Source organism: Helicoverpa armigera, chromosome 15, assembly GCF_030705265.1.
Source record: "Helicoverpa armigera isolate CAAS_96S chromosome 15, ASM3070526v1, whole genome shotgun sequence".
Classification (NCBI taxonomy): Eukaryota; Metazoa; Arthropoda; class Insecta; order Lepidoptera; family Noctuidae; genus Helicoverpa; species Helicoverpa armigera.
In genome coordinates this window covers 8,703,350-8,724,232 of record NC_087134.1, presented here as the reverse complement: position 1 = coordinate 8,724,232, position 20,883 = coordinate 8,703,350, and the positions used below count along the sequence as shown (strand labels likewise).

The 20,883-nt window shown below is 40.8% G+C and overlaps 1 protein-coding gene across 1 annotated transcript in view; it reads left to right on the top strand.

Moving 5' to 3' along the window:
* Positions 1 to 20,312, top strand: part of LOC110379721 (zinc finger SWIM domain-containing protein 4) — a 62,004-nt gene extending 41,692 nt beyond the window's left edge. The window contains 22 exon segments of the mRNA XM_064038058.1: positions 4,711 to 4,804; positions 6,781 to 6,908; positions 7,275 to 7,486; positions 7,968 to 8,048; positions 8,124 to 8,411; positions 8,610 to 8,737; positions 8,834 to 8,911; positions 9,049 to 9,141; positions 9,572 to 9,738; positions 10,153 to 10,262; positions 10,704 to 10,734; positions 10,737 to 10,910; positions 11,259 to 11,412; positions 11,836 to 12,201; positions 12,600 to 12,730; positions 13,242 to 13,420; positions 13,828 to 13,943; positions 14,827 to 14,977; positions 15,528 to 15,749; positions 16,191 to 16,313; positions 16,917 to 17,103; positions 17,440 to 20,312. Of these exon segments, the coding sequence (XP_063894128.1) occupies positions 4,711 to 4,804; positions 6,781 to 6,908; positions 7,275 to 7,486; positions 7,968 to 8,048; positions 8,124 to 8,411; positions 8,610 to 8,737; positions 8,834 to 8,911; positions 9,049 to 9,141; positions 9,572 to 9,738; positions 10,153 to 10,262; positions 10,704 to 10,734; positions 10,737 to 10,910; positions 11,259 to 11,412; positions 11,836 to 12,201; positions 12,600 to 12,730; positions 13,242 to 13,420; positions 13,828 to 13,943; positions 14,827 to 14,977; positions 15,528 to 15,749; positions 16,191 to 16,313; positions 16,917 to 17,103; positions 17,440 to 17,570 (3,344 nt within the window). The 3' untranslated portion in view covers positions 17,571 to 20,312.
* The last annotated feature ends 571 nt before the right edge of the window (positions 20,313 to 20,883 follow it).

Sequence of the window (20,883 nt, the reverse complement as noted above, 5' to 3'; positions counted from 1 at the left end):
GTTTTTGTTGTCAGAAATAATCCTGAGTGATGCGATACCCCGCGATGATAAGCGATAAATTGCGACGCAGTAAGAGCCCCCGCAGACCACAGACTTTTTATCGGCCGATAGTTTAATCGGGTTGGCCTGCTAGTACGCACACCGAGCCAACTAAACAGTTTAGTCGGTGATGAGTGCGCAAACTATAGCAACTATCTGCCGACTGTTTGCTGGTTTCTAACCAACTGGTGAAAAGAGTGGTCGCACCGCACAATGAAAATTAATAAAACATTGCATAGAAATGTTATTATTGCTCTCATACACCGGAGAAGGAAAATTAAAAAGAGATCCCGAGAGTATTGGGTGCATCCTATCTTTAGTGATAGATTATTACATGGAAAATTTTACACTATGCATTCCAAATTACTCGATTATCCGAAAAAAAAATTCGCCTTTTGTCGAATGAGCATAACTAGCGCATAACATAAAAAGTTACGATCGAAGATTCCGAAATAAGTGACTGAGAATTGGGCGACGCCCACGGAGGAGAAAAGACTAGCGGAGATGCCCTAACGCAGGTAGGTCACGCGCCTTCAGGTAGGTCAAATACGTCACGACTACGTCACGGCAGGCGTGGCTGGACACCGCCCATGTACCGTCCTTCCCATCTAACTGACATCTTGTCATAGTTGTATTTTTACCACAATTTCAACAGTTTTTATTTGTTACTCGATTAAAACGATGAAATGCGCTATCATTAATTGTAGAAATTACTCAGGATCCGAACTCAAACATACCATAAGATAACATTTCACGTGTAATTAATATTTTACCTTTAAAACATATTTTTTGCTAGAGACATCTGTCGTCGACTAGCTGCATTTCTAGAACCTTTAAGTGAATTTGTATTATTTTCGTTTGAATCTTGAATCAATGTATATTATTGGTACCAATTTTAGCCTTAAAAAGCAGCTTCATTTTTCCTTGCATCCTACAAGTTTTTTTATAGATTATTTACCAACCAAAACATATGATATATTATCATGAAAATTTAAAATTATAAAAACACCATCTTTCGGTAAGTAGTCGATTTACGTATATTTGAAGTAAAATTATGTTCATCAAGACAGAGAGACCCGTTACAAAATTAAGTGCTACCAGACATCGAAAATTCAATCACCCATAAAAAAGGTCTTATTTAAAAAAGCTGCAATTATCTTAAAATGAATCATAACTCTAACTAGTATTTCTTTTACTAACCAGTCAGCGTGGTTGTGATCAGTTACATGTAATAAGATCTAAGACTACATTTTATAAAAACAGTATTTTTGCAATGGCTCCAAAAATTATAGCAAATACCTATAAGACGTGACGAAAATTAGCGTAGATTTATTTATACTAATCATCAGTAATGTTTTACATAGGTATATCTCTCTTGCCGTACATACTTTTTGAAAGAACCTTTACTTAGAGCAATATCCGACTCACATAAAGTCTGCTATTTAGTGGATGCGCCGTTATGATACAGTTGTGAAAACTCTAATTTGATAAACAGTGTCCCTATAATTTTAATTCCCATTTTTCTTGGTAAATTTTGTAATATGGCAACATCGAAAATAACAACAGTCAGCGCAGCATGGTTCTAGAACAAATAGAACGAATTTTCGTGCTTGTGATGCCATAGTGGCTAGTAGATGAACTAACACAATGACATAAGTTGATACTGAAATTACACCATGGGGGTATTTTAGACCCGTGGTGAATAAAAAATATTTTTCATCGAGTCTCCGTTTAATGATTCCTAGTAGAATTATACCTATTTCATTTCTGGGGGAGTAAATAAATTGTTGTGGGGCAAGTTCTGCGCACAAAATAATACTAATATAACAATTATTTTTCTAACTTTTTTATCTCTCTCTTTTTCTTCGTTCATTTCAAACGAATGCTTCTTCAAACTTTCTAATTCAATTACTATTTTTAAAGAATTATTAATTTTGAGTATTTACTTTACTTTTGAGTATGTCACTAGTGATCGATGTTAGTTTAGGGTTAGATTTTAATTATCCTATTCCACGCTAGATGGATTTACAAAAAATGGGTGGTTTCCCATAAAAGGCGTATAAGGGTGTAGCACGGGTGGAGCCAGTAACGTTCCTCGTCCCCCGCTCACCCGAATTTTGGCGCGCTGCTTTGTTAGGAGATTTTACGTTAGGGCACCTCCGCTAGTCTTTTCTCCTCCGTGGCGACGCCATTTTACAAAACACGCGCGACCGACCATTCGCTGTCAAAGCTCGGAGCGAACTGAACTATCGGCTTAGTCGGCCGACTAAAAAATCGTCATGTGTGTAGGGAGCCAATACTGATTATACGGTCGGCCGATAGTTTGCCGACAGTTTAGTTTGAATGGAATCGGGAAGCCCATCAAACTTGTTTATCGGCCGATACCAAATCGTCATAGTGTGCGCACTTGCTTACATCTGCGTACTGATTAAGAGCCCGACCAAACTATCGGCCGATAAAAAGTCTGTGGTCTGCGGGGGCTCTAAAAACGCCCTGCCAAAGCAGCTGTGCTAACAATTTTATTCAACTTTTTTCGCAGCAAAAACCATTATTTATCTCGAGAGTTAGTTCTACCTTCAGGAACAACCCAAATTCGACCGTAAAGCTTCTAAATGTGGTTTTAACTAGAATTGTTCGTCAAACAAATGCCTTCAAATAGTTTTTTTCGTCGCCATTTTGTCGTTGCGATCGATTTCGTTTTCGATTTATCGCACCGAACACTCGAGTAATTGATTGTGTTTCCAATAAAAAAATATTCAATTCGTTCTTGATGCTGATAATCAATAATTGACTTGGTGCGTTCTACTCAAACCGGTCGTTTCAATTACATTTTTTAGATTTATATAAATTGATTGTAAATTATTGTTGTGTTTGCATTGGACATGCGTATTGTTACGAAAGATTTTATTATCGATATTGAGTCAGTTCCGAAGCATTTCGTGCAAATTAGGCCAGATGCATTTGTGCGTAGTAAATTAGGTTAGGCACACTTCGATGGGTCACGTCGACGAATTTGCAGAACTACTTGATCCACTTTAAAATTAACTTCTCTTAGCAAAATATAAGCGTGAAATATAAAACAGTCTCCTTCGAATAGAGAACCTCGTTCTTCTTTGAGACCCGTAAAAAATGGCATTCCTTCATTACGAAACCATCACAATTATATTTTTTGAACAACCTAAATATCACGCATTTTAGTGAAGAAAAAAAAACGCTATAACATTGCGTTTAAAAAAAGAAAAAATAGAGCTGCGAAACAAAAAAAAAGTTGCACAAAAGCAAAGGAGTTCGAATTTCAAAGCCTGACGAATCGTAATCGATTCGCTTTAGAACTCGATGCTCGATTACTCGGCTCCAACAATTTCGTACTACCGAATCTATTCAGTCCAATAACTAGGGTGCCAGTACATTGTGATCGAATGCACTTGAATCAGAAGTCTTTTTCCGTGTTCGTGAGAACGTTAAATTAGTTTGGAAACCAGAGTATTATATAATTTGGTCTTGGAGCTATTGAAAATATCGTGGACTGCGGTTCTTGGTATTATTTTTCTTTTTGAAGTATCTATGAGCTATAAAATTGCCATGTATCCCTGTTAGTGGTTAGCCACGCATCGTTGGTTGTGCACAAATTGCAATTTTACACGCATTATTGAGTTAGACTTGAGTACTTGACAGATATACTCATATCTATAAATGAACCTGGCTGAGTTTCACACTAGCTACGAATGCAAAACTTAAATTAATTAGGTCATCATTAAAATAGAATGTTTATCCTTTAAACAGGTTGATTTCAAAAATATCCTCAGGATATGACCACTTAAGTTCGTTACGTTCAAAATTTAACAGCAAACCCGTAAAATATTAATGGCAGTCAGTTATTTTGTAAACTGTTGCCGCTCTAATGGGCTATTTACAAAATATTAAACAGTTTTGGAGTCGTTAAAGTTGATGCAGATATACTTTCTAATATGTTTTCCGCGTTAAGTCGTAAGGGACTAGCTCTCTGCTCTATGGTATTTTAGGAACAGGTATAGTCGCCATGCCATCAAAGTTACGTTCCCATTAAAATAGTCGTTTAATATCTTTCGTTTTGCTTCCGTGTTAAATTGAAATTCGGTAAAAAGCTGGAATATCTGACGGTTTCTTCTCACCAGTTTTTGCTGGCACACTGAACTGTAGTAAATTGGTATCTGAACGCACATTATGGAACTATATAGGTACTATAAGGTATTTTTGATGGCAACAGTGTGATTCTATAAGACTTCATTCTAAACTTCGCATCTGAATCCGCCGTGAGTTACTACTTACTACACTAGCGCTACTCTTGCGAGCGTGTTTGCGAGTTGAACTAAATTAAACTCGAGATTTTGACAGATAAAGTATGAGATGACTTTTAGAACGTTTTGAACCGAATGTGAAGTGAGAGTGAGTAGCGAAGTGAAATGCGAGTTGTTGTCTGAATTTTATAGAATCGACGTACAGATCTCAATAAGTACTCAATGAGTTATTATTGCTAAAAATAACATACAATTCTTCCAGATCCTATATTAATCATCATCTACTTGGCTAATGTCATTATGCTGAAAATGCGTAAACTCTGTCAAATCTGTGTGCGTAATTCTCTTATGATTTTGATGCCATTTTGCTTACTAATGATGTTAATTGTTGCAGGTTTCCATTTGAGCGGAGTGGTGCGCGCGCCCGCCGCGGTGCCACCATGCTCCGAGCCGGAACGGTTATACAGGGTCACTGTCTCCTTCGACAGGTAACTACACATTATCATGTAAATACATAAACACACTATGAAAAAAAATACTCGTAGTGGGTAAGGAACCAACCTCTCGAGTATGAGGGTACAAGTACCAATGCAACTTTTCTAAGCTTGTATGTACTTTCCCAGTATATCTTAGACACCATTGGCTGATAAAAAGGTGAAGGAAAACATCTTGAGGAAACCTGGACTATTAAGTCTGAAATCACCAACCCGCATTGAGCAAGCGTGGTGATTAATGCTCAATCCTTCTCCGTGTGAGAGGAGGCCGCAGCCCAGCAGTGGGACGATAAAAAGGCTGTTACAGTACAGTACACTTTATGAAACTACACTACATAATACCACAAGCTAAGGGTCAAAGAAAAGAGGTCGAATAACAAAAGGGTCTTCCAAAATCAATCTTAGTCTGAGCGAAATTAATAGTTCCTCACCATCAGCTTACAAGAAAACAAAAAGGTTTACATAGAAAGGGTCACAAAGGCTCTACTATTGTTTATGGTAAAAGGGCACTTTTTACCAAAAGGCCGATGTACCCGCATAATAGGCATTGTGTAGAAAACTTTGTCACTTCCAATAATGGCGATTGTCGTTTACTTTATGATGGTATTCTAAGCAAAGCTGTGGGACTGTAGGAAATATGTCATGGATAAATAAACTTGTGAATACTGAGATAGCTTAAGATTATAATGGTTATTCTGGGTAACGAGGTCGTGGATTTTTTGCGTTAGAGATATCGGTTTTAGCTTTTAAATAGCTGAAGTTTACATAGCTTTGTACAAAAGTTTGACAATCTGGTTTCCTGCATTTTGAATGAAAAAGGTGTCATAATAAGATCCGCATCTTCTTTTAACCGCAAGGATTCATACTGATATACACAACAGTTTAAGGGGTATTTATTCGGGCTGCAGGCCCGCCGCTAGCTGTTTGTTCGCCCGCGTGCAAAACTGATTATGCCGCCCTATGACTACATACGTTTTGTCAAAAAATATATAAGGGGTACCAGGGTTCGCCCTCCGCCCATTCATATCCATCTTGTGTGCCCCTATGTATTGAAAGATTGTGATTAACTTAAACTAATGCACTTAAATATCTATAACAATGTTTAAAGTCAGTAAAATATGTTATTTGGTGGGGTTCCCGTTGAAAGTCAACTTAAAAGACATATTCCATATGTAAGGAAGCGCGAGCGGAGCGAGCGCGAAAATTTTTTAGTCAAAGGACACAAAACAAATAAAAATAACTGTAAATTAATAAAGCAAAGTCAAAAAGCGATTTTTTCCTTAGAGTTTTCATGAAGTAAACATATCATAAAAAGCCATAAGGGACGTGCGCGAAAAATGTTTTTTCGGAATTGAATGCCTCAACAATTAAAAAAAGATAAAATGCGATATCTGACATGGAGCCGCGAGCGCAGCGAGCGCGAATTTTTTTGGGGATGCAAAGGGTGAAACAGTCAAAATTGGTAGGAGACGACCAAAGCTAGGGCGGCTTATTCTGAAATTTTATTGGTTTAATTTTGCCGCCCCCTAAATAGCATTTGCCGCACGCTACGCCACTGGTTAAGAATCTTTAATTTTGAAAATGTCCTTTCAACAGATATACCTAATTGAAACCGGCAGTGTAAGTAATATTCTTAGCGCTATTGCTGTGTTCGGAAATATTGGAATCAAATCATTAGTAAAAAGATATTGTATTTTTTAAATATTACGTGATAACTCGCTAGATTTGCCGCCCCCTAGGACGTGCCGCCCGCGTGCGGTGCACGCGCTGCACGCCCGCTTACGGCGGGCCTGTCGGGCTGTCTTATAAAATAGGTTCGGCAACTCTACATCTATACTCTGTCCACTAATATGCCCTTTGTCCCATTCACAGGTAAACTCACTTTTGGCATATTGTTCGATCTGCTAACATCTAAAATCAGCTCTATGTCCCTTTAAATAAGGTTCAAAACGATCTATAACATTCCTCAGATGCAAGATCACAGGAGTGACGTGCAGCTGCGAAGCTCGCGACATCTTCTGGTGCCAGCATGTGGTGGCGCTGGCGCTCTACCGCATCAGGAACGCAGACTCCGTCAGGCTGAGGGTTCCTATATCAGGTAAGGGAGAATCAACTTTATTGTTGAAGGTTTAGAGGTGTTAGTCCCTTGAAGGAGGCTGTGCTCCTTGCAATTTGCACATCTTTATTTTACCAATTGTGTAAGAATGTGTGTAAAAGGTACTGGCACCAAATCCGGGACTGTACTAACTACTTATAAAAATCACATGGATACCATCATTGTCTGTTAATAATTGCACATTCAAAAGTTCTTTAGGTAATACATAAAATTAAATAACAAATAAGGTCCCATTCCCATCCACGCTTTATGACGAAGTTTATTCCTACATACCTTCAACAATCAAGGCCATCATGCGCCTTCCTATGACAATAAAACAGCCGCTGATAATGAAGTTACTTCTTCCAGAAACCCTCCTCCAAATGGACAGGCAACAGCTGCAGAAGTTCGTGCAGTACCTCATAGCGGAGCACCACACGGAGGTGCTGCCCACTGCACAAAGGCTAGCTGATGAGGTCCTGCAGGCCAGGTCTGCGATCAACAGGATCTGTGGAGCACCCGACCCGACGGCCGGCCCGCCGCCCGACGCTCACCATGCCTGGCACTTGGATGAGCAGCAGGTGAGGATGCTGTGGGAAAGTAAAGGCTTAAGGGCTGAACAAGAACTAAAAAATCCATTGTCTGTAAAGTCGTTTTACTGACGATAGTTGAACGTGACAACGTGAGTAGCTGCTGATTGTGCCTCTTTGTCGCCCGCTGCGTGCTCTCGCTTGCACTTCAAGCCTTAAACGGAACGCCTCAGAGCGAGGTAACGCCGCATGAGTGATGTTTTTTCGTGCGTGCAGCCGGCTCCATCGATTTATAAGACGTTGTCACGTCAAAAGAAAGGGGGTAAAAGTAGTGGTCGTAGAAATACATATTTTATGAGATATGTTGAGTCAAAATCGGGACCATACATGTGAAACGATCGGCCTTATGATGCTTAGAAATGCAGATGTAGACTGTGCTATTACGATTCACCCTTGGTGTATCAAGGTTGCCTACTACGCAAACGAAGTTTAAGATCGGACATCGGATTAATCATTTATTTCTCTGTTTCAGGTCTGCGAACAAGTGCGAGCATACTTATTACAGGGGACATATTACAATGCAAATAAACAACTTAATTCATTATTTTCTAAGGTAAGTTCACATCCTATTCTTTATCTAACACCACTCAACCAAATTCGCTGTTCTCAATAAAGATCTTCTTTCTAGGTTAGGGAGATGCTCCGTGCACAGGATTCGAACGGTCCTCGGATGCTGATGCTGATGACAGAACAGTTCCTATCAGACCCTCGGCTCTTGTTGTGGAGGAATCAGAACACCCCCATGACGGAGAAGTGTAGACAGTTGTGGGAACAGCTGGGCGCGTTGTGGGTCAGCATAGTGCTGGACCCTGGCAGCAATAAGCACCATAGGATGCAGTGGAGGCATTTGTTAGAGAAATGGTCCGCTGTTGAAGTTTGTCCTACTGAAGATCCGGATTATAGGTCGTTTCCATTGGTATGTATTCTAATTCATCGATAGTTTTATTATGTCCTTCCGTCGTATTTTTTTTTTGCAATACTGGCTAGTATTTCTTTAATTTTTGTTGATAATTGTCAGTTTTTTTTATGAATCTTTTATGGGGCCTTATTTCCTTATTATTATACCTCTAAAACTATTGCATTACTAATGTTCGTTTTACTTTTTGTTTGACAGTACGCGAGAGAAAGGGAACGAAACGAGAGGGATCGAGACAGAGACCACAGGGACAGGGACAGAGAGAGACATCGCGACAGAGAGGAGAGGGACAGAGAGAGACTGCGAGAAAGAGAGGAGAGGGATAGGTAGGTTTCATATCAACTGAGCTAGAAATATGGATATAAGATGAGAAGATTAGATTTAAAAATTAATGTACTGATAATAATAAAATATTTTTACAGAGAAAGACATAGAGAAAGACAGAGGAGAGATATGCATTCCCATTCTGAGAGTTCCGACGAAGAATCTAGGCCTAATAAGTAAGTTCTGTTATTTAACTACAATATCCAAATAATAATTGAAGACAAGACAAGAGTTAACAGTCCAGATATACTTAGCATAGAAGATTCTCCAGATAAGAATTGAATTAATATAAACGTTATTGTTCTGTTCACAGTTATGAACGTGAATACAGGAGAGCAAGCAAGAGACTAAGACTAAACAACCAAAGACCCGCGCCGCAGCTCACGCCACGGACTGTTTTTCATAAGTAAGTTCATCCTTTTAATCATATCAAGCTTTTCTTTTAGCCATTACAAGAGCCCAACTAGAAAAACCAAGGGAAGCTTCTATCTTTCTATATATATAGAGATATTTGATTCTAGAAAGACCCTGCAGCCTGCAACTGGCTTCTGCCAACGGGTTTAGCGTCCCATAAGAACTACTTAACCCATCCAGAACAAGAATTTTTCCATTTATATGAGGAGTAAACGCGCTTATCTCAAAAACCACTTGGCTGATATGAGTCTTGCAGCAAAGCTTGTCTTAGATAGCTCATTTATCAAAGAAGGCTTTTAGGGCAATTTTTATCCGGGTGCTTGAAGTGAAACTGTTGGCCTACTATTTGACACTTCTGAATCTTTCTACTAGTTTCTACATTATTTTTTCTTTAAACTTATCTATAATCTTGATCTCCCCAGGGCGTTAGACGCGGTAGACATATCGTGGGAGAACGAGCACTTGAAGAATATCCTGGGCAGCGACGAGTACAGCGACCCGGATAAGCCGGGCAAGCCGGGCAGTTCCACCACCACCACGCTGCAGCCTTATCCTAAGTTTAATGATGATGGACAGCCCTTGTGGCATGGTGAGTGAGAAATGTTCATTTGAGAACTATTTAGTAGAGAAGAGACTGCCTCGTTGGTCTAGTGGTCGCGAGTACGGCTGCTGTGCCCGAGGTCTCGGGTTCGATTCCCGGGTCGGACTGAAATAGCTTTGTTGTTTTATAAACTTTCACAAAGCAGCCCGTAGCCTGGAAGTTGGTGATTGATTATACATCGGAGATCACGTTAATGTTGATTCTCTCCGGTTGTGTCGGATGTACCATCGAGCTATGAGAGTGAAGGAATTGTAAGCGCACTTGTGTCTGCGCAAATGCTTGTGCACTATAATATGTCCTGCGCAGTTGGCTGATCTCCTTATGTGAGAACAGCCGCCGTGGCCGAAATCGGCCTTGGACGTATTATTATGTTGTATGTTAACATGAATCTGTTATTTCCAGAGCACTTGCCGGTGGTGGGCGCGCGCATCGAGGCGCTGCGCGCACACGGCCGCGCGCCCGCCGCGCTGCGCCTCGCCGTCAGCGCCGCCCGCGCCATGAGGCATCGACAGGTTTGTGCCTCACGTCATGTTCCATAGTAGACCTTTTATGTACCGGGGCCGCGGCAACTCGTAACAATTCTGTAGCCCCAGATTTGTAGCTTACATCAATATGTGCAGAATATATGCAAATGTTTACAAGTATTGTAAGTAAGTCTGTCTGTCTGTCGCGATGAATGAAGCTGCGGGGATCAGCTAGTCGTCTATGTAAAATAAAATGTTTGAAGACATGTTTTTTGAGAATTAAGAGCTCATGAGATCGGTGTTAAATATAACATTAGAAACAAGTTAAGCCACATTTCTCTTTGACATTCTGTGAATCATGTGGCTATTGATCCCTGGATTGAATCACATATTTCCCCTTATCTTAAGACATCAAATACTTTCAAGAAAAACATAATGTACCTACTTCCGAGTTTTATGCCATCCTAAACCAACAACATTATTCCCCAGGAGGTATCCCAACAACGTTGGCAAGAGGCGGGCGGGGTGAGGCATCAAGCTCGTCGTCCACCGCATGCGGGGCGGCGGAGGCGTGCGCGGGCGCGTGCGGGGAGCGCGTGAAGCTGTCGCACGTGTGCGCGCACATGGACTTCGGCTCGTGTCTGTCCAGTGGCGCCACCTGTGCTCTGTCGCATACGCAGCGGTGTATTGGTAGAGGTATGTATTCAATATTATGGCCTGTAGTTTTATCGAAACAAAAATTTGACTGGACATATATCTTTATACCTTTCATCTTAATTGCTGCTGCTATCTCTGAAAGCGTAACAAAAAATCAAAAAGCAATCGTAGATCTTGGCAAGTGTTACGAAAAATTAGCTAAATGTGATAGATATCTTTCACATGACTCTAGATCTAGTCTAAGTTGGCGTCAAAATTCCCCCCTACTTTTTTCAATAATGTCTAATGCTCTTCTTTAGTTTTCATTGCTTTTGGAAAGTTTTTTTTTTTACCCAAACAGTTAGTATCCTCTTTCACTACCATTAACCTATTATTTCCTCTTTCCAGACAGTAGATGCTGGACAGGCTGGACGCTAGAAGCCATCTGGTGCGTGTACGAGTGCCTGGCGGACGCATGCCTGGCGCCGGACGACCAGCGGGCCTCGCCGCGGCTACACACCGCTTATCTGGATGAAGAACCTAATACTGGCTTGCCGCCCAGGTTAGTTTATTGGGTAATAAAATGGTGGGAAGTATGGGGATGATGTCTGAAATTATGTCAATGAAAATGTCCTCTTTAGCCGACTTCACAAAAAGGAGGTTCCAAGTTTCATATGTACGTTTATAGTTCTCAGTTTGGTTGAACTAACGCAGGAGGTATCAGGTGTAGGTATGTATTATTGGAGCCGGTTTATTATTGAAAAAAAATTGTGAATATCATAAATATGAGAAAATGTGAACAGCTTTGTTCTCAAAAGCTTGAGATTTTTTCAATTTAAAAGTAATTTACCTATTTTAGAGCATTTGGGGTCAGATTCTTGTAGTGGAAGTTTCTTCAGGAAGCACGTACGCATTATGTTTAGGTACTTATAAAGTAGTCACCTATATACCTGATCACCATTCTCAAACCCCTATTCCTCCGCAGATACCAACACGTCCCAGTAGCCGGCAGCAAGAACCCTGAAGAGACTTACCTAGCTTTAGCACTGGAAGCGGCACTCCTAGGCTTGGGCGTACAACGCATGTTACCATCAGGGCTATACGCTCAAGAGAGGCACTGTAAGCAGGAGGAGAGGCTAATAGGCGTGTTGCAAAGGGTGGAGGGGGAGGCGGCCGGGGGGGTGTGTGCTCGCGTGGCCACCGCCCTCCTCGCGGGAGGCCCCGCCTCCTGCCTCGGCGCCACCGTCCATCCCAGAGCGGCGCCCGCGCATACATTCGCAAGGTTCCTCTTTCTGGCGCTGTTGCCGGCTAATGCTGATCTGGCGTACAAAGTTGGATTGAGAGCTATGAGGTAAGGATTTTAACACAAAAATTAATGATTGTGCAAAAAATAGGTAGCGTCTTAATGCCGTTTGATATTTGATACCAGTATTTTTACCGCGTGATTTGATAAACGTGCAGCACAATCCAAAAACGTAAATGTACACATACCGAAAGTTAGTTATTAAGGTAGTTAGAAATTGCTTGTTCTCTTGTTTGTCTAGTGTCCTATGCATTCAGAAACCAAGCGAACGTGTGAAACTGTACCTACTTGAACTTCCGCAAATCACATGAACACATTAATTATATAAGGCCCAGTATTATACAGGACTATAGGATAAGGGAAGGAGGATGATGATGATGTATAAAACGCACACTAACACAACTTATACGCATTACACAATGTATAAAACGCACGTTATATTCCAGGCTACCGATGGTAGAGGAGGCGTACGCTTTGGACGGCAGCAGCGCTGCGGGCGGTGCTAGCGCGGCCGGTGCCTGGCATACCCTGCAGCATGCTGAACAACAGCAGGCGGCATTAGCCAGCGCGTTGCTAGGTAACGACATCAAACACAATCATCAGCTGCCTAGCCTTTTCAAAATATGATGTCGCCTTCCAGTGGTTAACGTGGAGCGACAGCCTATCTGATTTCATCAGGGTTGCTATACACATAAGCGGGCCGTCATTAATCGGCACATCTGGGCGACAAAGCCGAATATATCATATCGTTTATTGCATTCCATAATTTACATTAGGTATATGAAGATGAATACTCGGGAATCACTATGCATTCGGCTGCCGAATCTCAAGAACAGCAAGAAGCGACGCATGCCGTTCGGCTTTTAGCGATCAAAGTAAAGTTCTCGATCGGCACAAGCCGAACAAGTTTAGTAAGTTTACTGTTCGACATATACTGCCGAACCGACAACGCCAGCCCGTTTATGTGTGTAGCAACCCTTAGTTACCTGGGGAACTTTTTCCAAAAATTATTCGGTTCTATGGTCCTTACCTGGACCTGATAGTCAAAAGCGGCAAATATCTTGCTAACTCACCTATAATTTCTCCAGGTGCAGCCCGAGGGAATCCTGGGCGACTCCGAGCAGCGCTAGGAGCAGCCCAGCGTCACGTGCGGTCAGCAGCACAGCTGTTCCGCCTGGCGCAGGACGCGCTCCGCCACGCGGCGCCGCCGGCCGCGCCTCACCATCACCGTGACCTGCTGGCTGCTGCCTTCGAACTGGGCTTGCAGGTGTGTACGATCGATGTCCTCCTAGCCGATTATCGGGTACGGCGGCTGTTCTCATGTAAGGAGATTAGCCACCTGCGCAGGACATATTATAGTGCACAAGCATTTACGAAGACACAGGTGTACTCACTATTCCTTCACTCTCATAGCTCGATGGGACGGCAATCCGACACGACCGGAGAGAGATCAGGCGATGGTCGTTGGTGTACAATAGAAGTACATTTAAACTTGTTTATAACTGACGGACTTTTTATTGCAACTTCTACAATGTCCCAAGGAATCTCTCCTCACTTTGCTCTTCTGAAGTTATTTGAATACAAAATAAAAAAGCGCGGCAGGTATCTAAGACGGAGAAAAACCACCCTGTTGTCATAGTAAATAAGTATATTAAAACGCGTTGTTATTTCCAGGTGCTACGCATGACGTTATCATCAGTGAACTGGCGACGGCGCGAGATGGTGCGGTGGCTGGTCACCTGCGCCACGGAGTTGGGGCTCGAGGCGCTCATGTCCATCATGCAGAACTGGTCAGTACCTATACTCAGTCTTTAAATCAAGTATTTACCTTTCCTGAACCTTGCCTATAGTCCCACCTACCCTGCCTTTATTAGTTTCGGCCGGCTTCTTTGCTGAACTGTTGTTGGTCAATGAAAAAACTGCTCCCAAATTATACTCCCCTTCAATTCTCCTTCTTCAAAATCTTAGATAGCATAAATAGCTCCGCTATTCTGCCGTTAATAATGGATTTTATATTTTTTTGTTTCCACTACAGAACATTAATGGTTCTGTGAAGTTAATTTTTCACCCCGAAGGTCTAGATCTAGATTTCGGTATAAAACAGAAGAAAATTCCTCTTTCCCCAAGTTACACGGAACCATTTAACACCATTACTAAGAGCCTGTCCAGATAAAGCGTTTTACGCGCGAGCCCACTCGCGCGTATCAATTTCTATTGCGTCCAGATTCTACGTTTTACGCGCGTAAAACGCTTTATTGGACAGAAAAAAATCTAATATTTCTTCCCAGTTCCTACGCTTAATGGTTCTATTCGAATAATCTAATGATTCCATATCCCATATAGCTACCCTTTTCTCAATTTCGTCAATGAAAAGTTCCGTGTCAAAGTTTTCACGCTCCATTTTTAACCGAATACGCGCGTAGTACTGGACGCTGCAATGGCGCTGGAGTATCTCGACTCGCGCGGCGCACGCGCGTAAAACGAGCGAGTCGAGAGTCCCGCTCATTGCAAGCGTTTTACGCGGGTGTGAGGTAACGCGCGAGAGTATCTGGACGGAATGTATGTAGCTCTAGTATCTCGAGTACGCGCGATAGCCTACGCGCGAGTGGACACGCGCGTAAATCGCGCTTTCTGGACAGGCTCTAAGTCTAACAACATATATTCCATCTGCAGGTTCGAGCTGTTCACGCCAACAGAAGCGACGGGTCCCGTGGCGGCCGCCGCGATGTCGCACGCGACGGCGCTGCGGCTCGGCCTCAGCTTCGACCAGCAGGAGAAGCTCAGTGCCTGCGCTAGGACTTTAGCGCTGCAGTGCGCTGCTAAGGTAAACCTTCTAAATAGTTCTACCTAGCATACCCCAACTGTAGGGCCGAGCTGTCCACGCCAACGGAAGCGACGGGTCCCGCCGAGGCTCAGTGCTTGCGCTAGGACTTTAGAGCTGCTAAGGTACGCCTTCTAGATAGTTCTATGGGGCTACAAAGGCCTTGTAAGATAGAAGAAAGTCAAGAAGGTGCAATCATTAATTCTTACTGGGATGGGGGTCAGTCACCTCGAGGTAAGACAGAACTCGTCCACCTGGTCTAAGTTGACGGTCATTCAGATGTACTCAACCTTCATTAGTGGTAATATGTAACGTGTTTAGGATACATAACAAACGGTATGGTAATAATCTGTATGGAGTTTGTTGCAATATGTGGCAAAATATGGAAGCAAACTTTATGGTTTATAATTTTATGATAGTGTACCGTGGAGGATACATAGTTCCAGTACTATGAGAACACTAGCTCTGATAGAGGTTACCTGTAACATTTAAGGCTATCTCTGCCCCATTTCTGATATTATTACTGTTATTCAACAACCACTTTATCTTCCAGGACCCGCCCGGCTGCGCATTAAGCGCGCTCTCAGTGTGCGAGGGCTCAGCAGGCGCCTTCGAGGCAGCGTGCGCGGCAGTCGGCGGCGCCGCGGCCAGGGGAGCGCTCGCCTCCAGCCAACTGTTCGCCGTGGCGAGGTACATGGAGCAACGAGGCCAGCCCGCAAGAGCCATGCGTCTAGCGACCTTAGCGATGAGGAACTTACATCTGCATTACAATCAGGTAACTTAGCTTACTTCATGTTATATAATTAAGATTTAGTCGGCCGATAGTTGAGTTTTGCTCATAAATCAGTATGAAGATGAATAGAAGTATATATAGGCGTCCCTATCCCTATCCGATTTCGATAATGGTGACTCATGTCAAATTCACCTCCTAGCGAAAGCAATGATGTGACTGGCTAAACTGAGCTTCTTGGATTTTCTTCTAACCTCGCCTCGAGTCTTTTTGTTTCGTATAACTTGATATTTTCGTGGATGGTTTTGCGCCAAGATGACCAAACTTGGAAGACCGAAGCAAGCTGTTATGTTGAAAAATAACCTTTGGATAGTTTATAAAAAAAAGTCCTTTCTAAATGATTTTGAAGATTTTTCTCAACTTCCTAAGAACAATTTTTGTTGGTATATATTTATTGTTTGTATTAACACTGATGTTCCGCTACAGGACAGCCACCCCGCGATCGCGGACATTCACTGGGCGGTGGCGCTGGCGCACTCGCTCGGCCGCGCAGAGCTACAAGCAATGTTGCCGCTTCTCGTCAAGAATGTCCAGTGTGCGCCCGTGCTTGTGAGTACTCCTGGACACTCATTTAAAGAAAATATATACAAGCTGTTGATTTGCATTTATGAAAAATTCAAGGACGTAATGATAATAATGATTCTTGACCCAAATCAACAATAAAAATGGTACATTTTTTTAACGAATAACACAGCCGTATAACACGGCGTGTGTTACTAGCCTTACAAACTCGAAACATTCGCAATGATCATTCTTAAAATTCGGTTAATCCTGAAATACTAAAATAGGTATTATTAATTACAACTTTGTAAGTTGTAAGTTATAAGAATAAAAACATATTATTTACATATTTTCCGTCAACCTCCTGACATTTTACACTGATGCAAATCAACAGCTTGTATAAAAGTTACCCAGCAATTATTCACCAAATTATTTTAGACGTTTCTAGTATTACTTATGTAATCATTGTCTGTCTTACCACAAATACTTTTTAACGTCAGTTTAACACTTGACTAAAAAAATTACAGATTATGACGTTGAAATAACAGCATTTTGCAGCCACACTTTTTTTAGACAAGTGTTTGACACATGTTTAAGTTTTTGTAGTAAGACCATTTGTATATTTAACGTAAAACCGTGTTCGGTCTACAGTCGGACGTGCTGCGTCGCTGCTGCGTGGCGGCGGCGGGCTGCTCGCGGTCGCGCGGGGCTCCGCCGCGGCCGCCGACGCCGCTGCGGCCGCTCCTAGAGGCGGCCCTGCGCGCCTACGCCTCCACCACGCACGCGCGGCTCGCGCACATCTCGCCGCGGCACTACGCTGACTTCGTCGACTTCCTCGGTATGTATGCGCGCCTGGTACTTTGCAAGCGAGATCGTGCTTCATTAAGAAATTAACAGTTAAAAATATGAATTAAAATGAATTTGTACCTACTAATCTTAGGCACATAATATATGTATTTATTAAAGTAGCGTAAGCAACCGACTTTTTCCTAGAGCAATATTTTATAGTAAATAAAAACATTCTGAATGAATGAAATCTGTTATATTTTTTACAAAAAGTTGTTTTGAAAATGCGTACACAATCACACAATCTTATTCATAATTGAGTTAGAATATCTGAAGGGCTAAAAACATTTCTCCTACACACATTAATAACATCATATTTTTTCCCCAGGCAAAGCCCGCGACACATTCGCCCTCGCCCCGGACGGGCCGCACCAATTCGCGGCGCTGTTACAAGAAATCAAGCTCAAATATAAAGGGAAGAAGAAACTCATGTTTCTCGTCAAGGAGCGCTTCGGATGAGCCTCAACTACCCGTCCTCTACGGAACCCACCGAGTTTGAAACGTCTTTCTACATTATAACGCCATTCCATATTGATTATTAATGAAAAAACATTTTTGTTACGATGCGAGCGGAATTTGTTACAATTTTTTGGGTGTAGCATCGGTTTTTTATGATTTTGATAGGTAAATCTCAGATTGGGCTTTGGTTGAAGATCGTAGGATGATATGAAGTACGTACGTATAAATAATAAGTACTTAGCTCTCCAAAATGCAAAATGTGTGTAAATGGGAAAATGCCAAATAAAGTACAGCATTTATACTTAACTGTTACAATTACCTACCTACTTAAGTTACTTTTTCTACTTTGATTGATAATTTACTTTATTAAATACGGTCTTCAATCATTATGGTCCAAAAAACTTGAAACTCATGGCAAGCTACATAATTGTTTAATTGGTGCAATCTTGTTTTCATGTTTAGTGTTTTGTTTTTAATTTTGTTGATTATAGTGCAATAAGCTGCCATGATGAAAAGCCAAATTTAACTTACGCTGTGGAAAGTGACGTCATAACGTCTTGCCGTGACAAATCCTTTAGATTATTTGTAGTAAAAATTGGTTAAACAATTTTGCTGTGTCCATACGTTTTGCTAAAACATGGACAGAGAAAAATAATTAAAAAATACAGCAGGAAATGCGTGTGACAATGATACGCAAATTAACGAGGACATGTATCGTTTCGTTCTACGGTAATTTAGGCTCGAAATAATTTTACCGTTGCGGTAAAAAACATTACCTCATTCAAGGTACACACAATCTCGTGTACCCTCCGTGTACCAAACCAGTCTATTCTAAAGTATTATTTTTTATTTAATAATAATTATAAATACGGCTGACCTCGTAATTTTCATTTTTTAAATAATCGTAAGAAATGATCTCAATAATTCCATTTGTGTAAATAGGAACGAGTTTGTAAATATAGTGCGAAGACAAGCGTAGTAAGGTAATGTTAGATAATTAATGTAATTAGTGTGATCTGTGCGAGGATTGCGTGTTGTACAAATGTGTAAATGTCGGTTTGTTGTAAGATGACGGTATATCATGTGAGCGGAATCGCACAAGTCGCAGGTAGGTTAGCGCCACTCGTATAGCGTCCAATAGCAATGGAAATATTCATTAATATGACACAACACCAAAGAAATATATCGTAAGTCCAACGTGAGGTAAGCAACGCCATCATTTTCAGTATTCTTGAGTATTCTCTATCTGTAGATATTATTTGTGTTAGCTCCCGGTTTTATTTATAATTTTCTTGAACGGCACAGTTATTTGAATTTTCAATCGGCGCTGCAAAAACATGAACTTCAGTATAATAAAAAATATTGAAAAGACCTGTAACTAATGAAGCCGTGTCTTGTCTATTATTCTATATTCATAAAAACTATTTACATGTTCACTTCAATTATAATTTTTCTTGAACTCAGCCGTTGTCTTGTTTAGCGTAGATATAAAATTTTAACAAGAAGTGCATTTATAAATATAGAAATGATTAATATTTAAAAATAGAGACGATGTATGGATAGTGTTGAGAGAATAGTATGAATTGAATAGTATATAGACTTAAATGAAGGACTTTTGTACTTTTTGTGGTGTGTATGGGGGTTGTGCAAAAAATATTTTGACATTGTACAAAGACACATACAGAAAAGAATTAAAATTGTATCCGTTCACTATATCAAAATTTTGCCAACCCTATAATGTGTCAAATAAAAAAACAGGACATTAGTACTCATTGTAATATTGATATAAATGTAAATATAAAAAAATATGATTTTTAGTTAGAGCGCTGATTGTAGACACATCCAGTATCTTCCTTATCAGAGACTTTTACACGAAACAGTAATTAATATCAAGTAGCAAAGTGATCAATAGTGACAGTAAATACGTATGTTATATATTATATACCGCTTTATACCAGGTATCATTAGATCGGCAAAACATAGCTAAGATTAAGCTTATTTTGGCGGAAGCATTTATTTGACTTGAGTGCAAGATACATAAAGCAATTTGTAGAGAAAGCAATAAGACAATTATGATTTTTTATATTGTTAAGTTATAGGTACAAATATCTCTGCAGTCTACCTCTCGAGTTAAATAAAGACTTCGTGCCAAAATAAGTAAGAAAATATCAGAAAGGAATGTTACCGTTAAGAAAAGCAGTATAACGCAGCTGCGTCAGTGGTGTTTATAAAATTATTTTTTGTATGGAAAGAGAAATTAATTTTCATAAGCCAATAATGTTTAAATGTCGAGCAATAACTTGGAAGCCTTCGGCCGGTCTGCCGTGTTTCAGTGTTACAACTTTATTGGTTGTAAGAACATGTGTTGTGTATCTTATTGTCAGTCTGTATGCGTGGTGCATTTGATTATTGGAGTCTCACAAAGTACGATAGCATTATATTTTTATTGAAAATTCCGAAATTATTTCAACTTTATTTTTGTTTTTGGTGACTGATTTGTAATTGCAATAATTAGTGTAAATTGTTCAGACATCGACTTGCCAACTGTAACTCCAAGCAAATATTTGACCTCAAGTGCCTTCGGCGAGTCTAGATAAGCCAGGCCGGCTACATTTTTGTGTTGTATTTTTATTTTGTACTCTGTCAGTGGTTATATTGTAATTGTGTTGTACGTCAAACGTGGACACCCTTCAGTGCTGGTATTATGAAGGTGATAATTTCAATATAAATAATTGAAAAATATTTTTTTCGTTTTATTTTTGACATGCTATCTACTTATAGCAAATATTACCTGGATTAAATCTTCTCAACGAGTGAGTACAGGTTTGATCACAACAAGCCCCAGGGTCAGAGTTTTCACAAATCCTCCTGACGGTCTCTCCACTGCTGATAACTAAAAATCGGGGACGCCGGCTTTACGTGCTCTCCTATGCATGGTGGCGTATCACCACTAACTTGTGCACTGTGGGCTGCTTATTGATAGTTTCTGAGAACTTACAAAGTGATTTCTGTTCTAACTAAGGCCCTGAGTACAGCAGTGTTTGGCTCCTAACGTCACTGGACTCACGAAGTGGTAGGTCCTTTCCAAGGCATGTAATAAAAAAGACTTCCCGAGTCACAGGCCCGATTCTCCTAAGTTAATAATGTCAAAATCGAATCGCAATATGATCGCAATAGCAGTTTTAACCATATCGGGCATTCTGCTACTAATAAAAGATCAATCGTATTCGATTGACATTTTGGTCTATACGGTAGTTTGCTGTACAATCATTTTGCAATCGCAAATCATTTGCAGACAAAATGATTCATTATT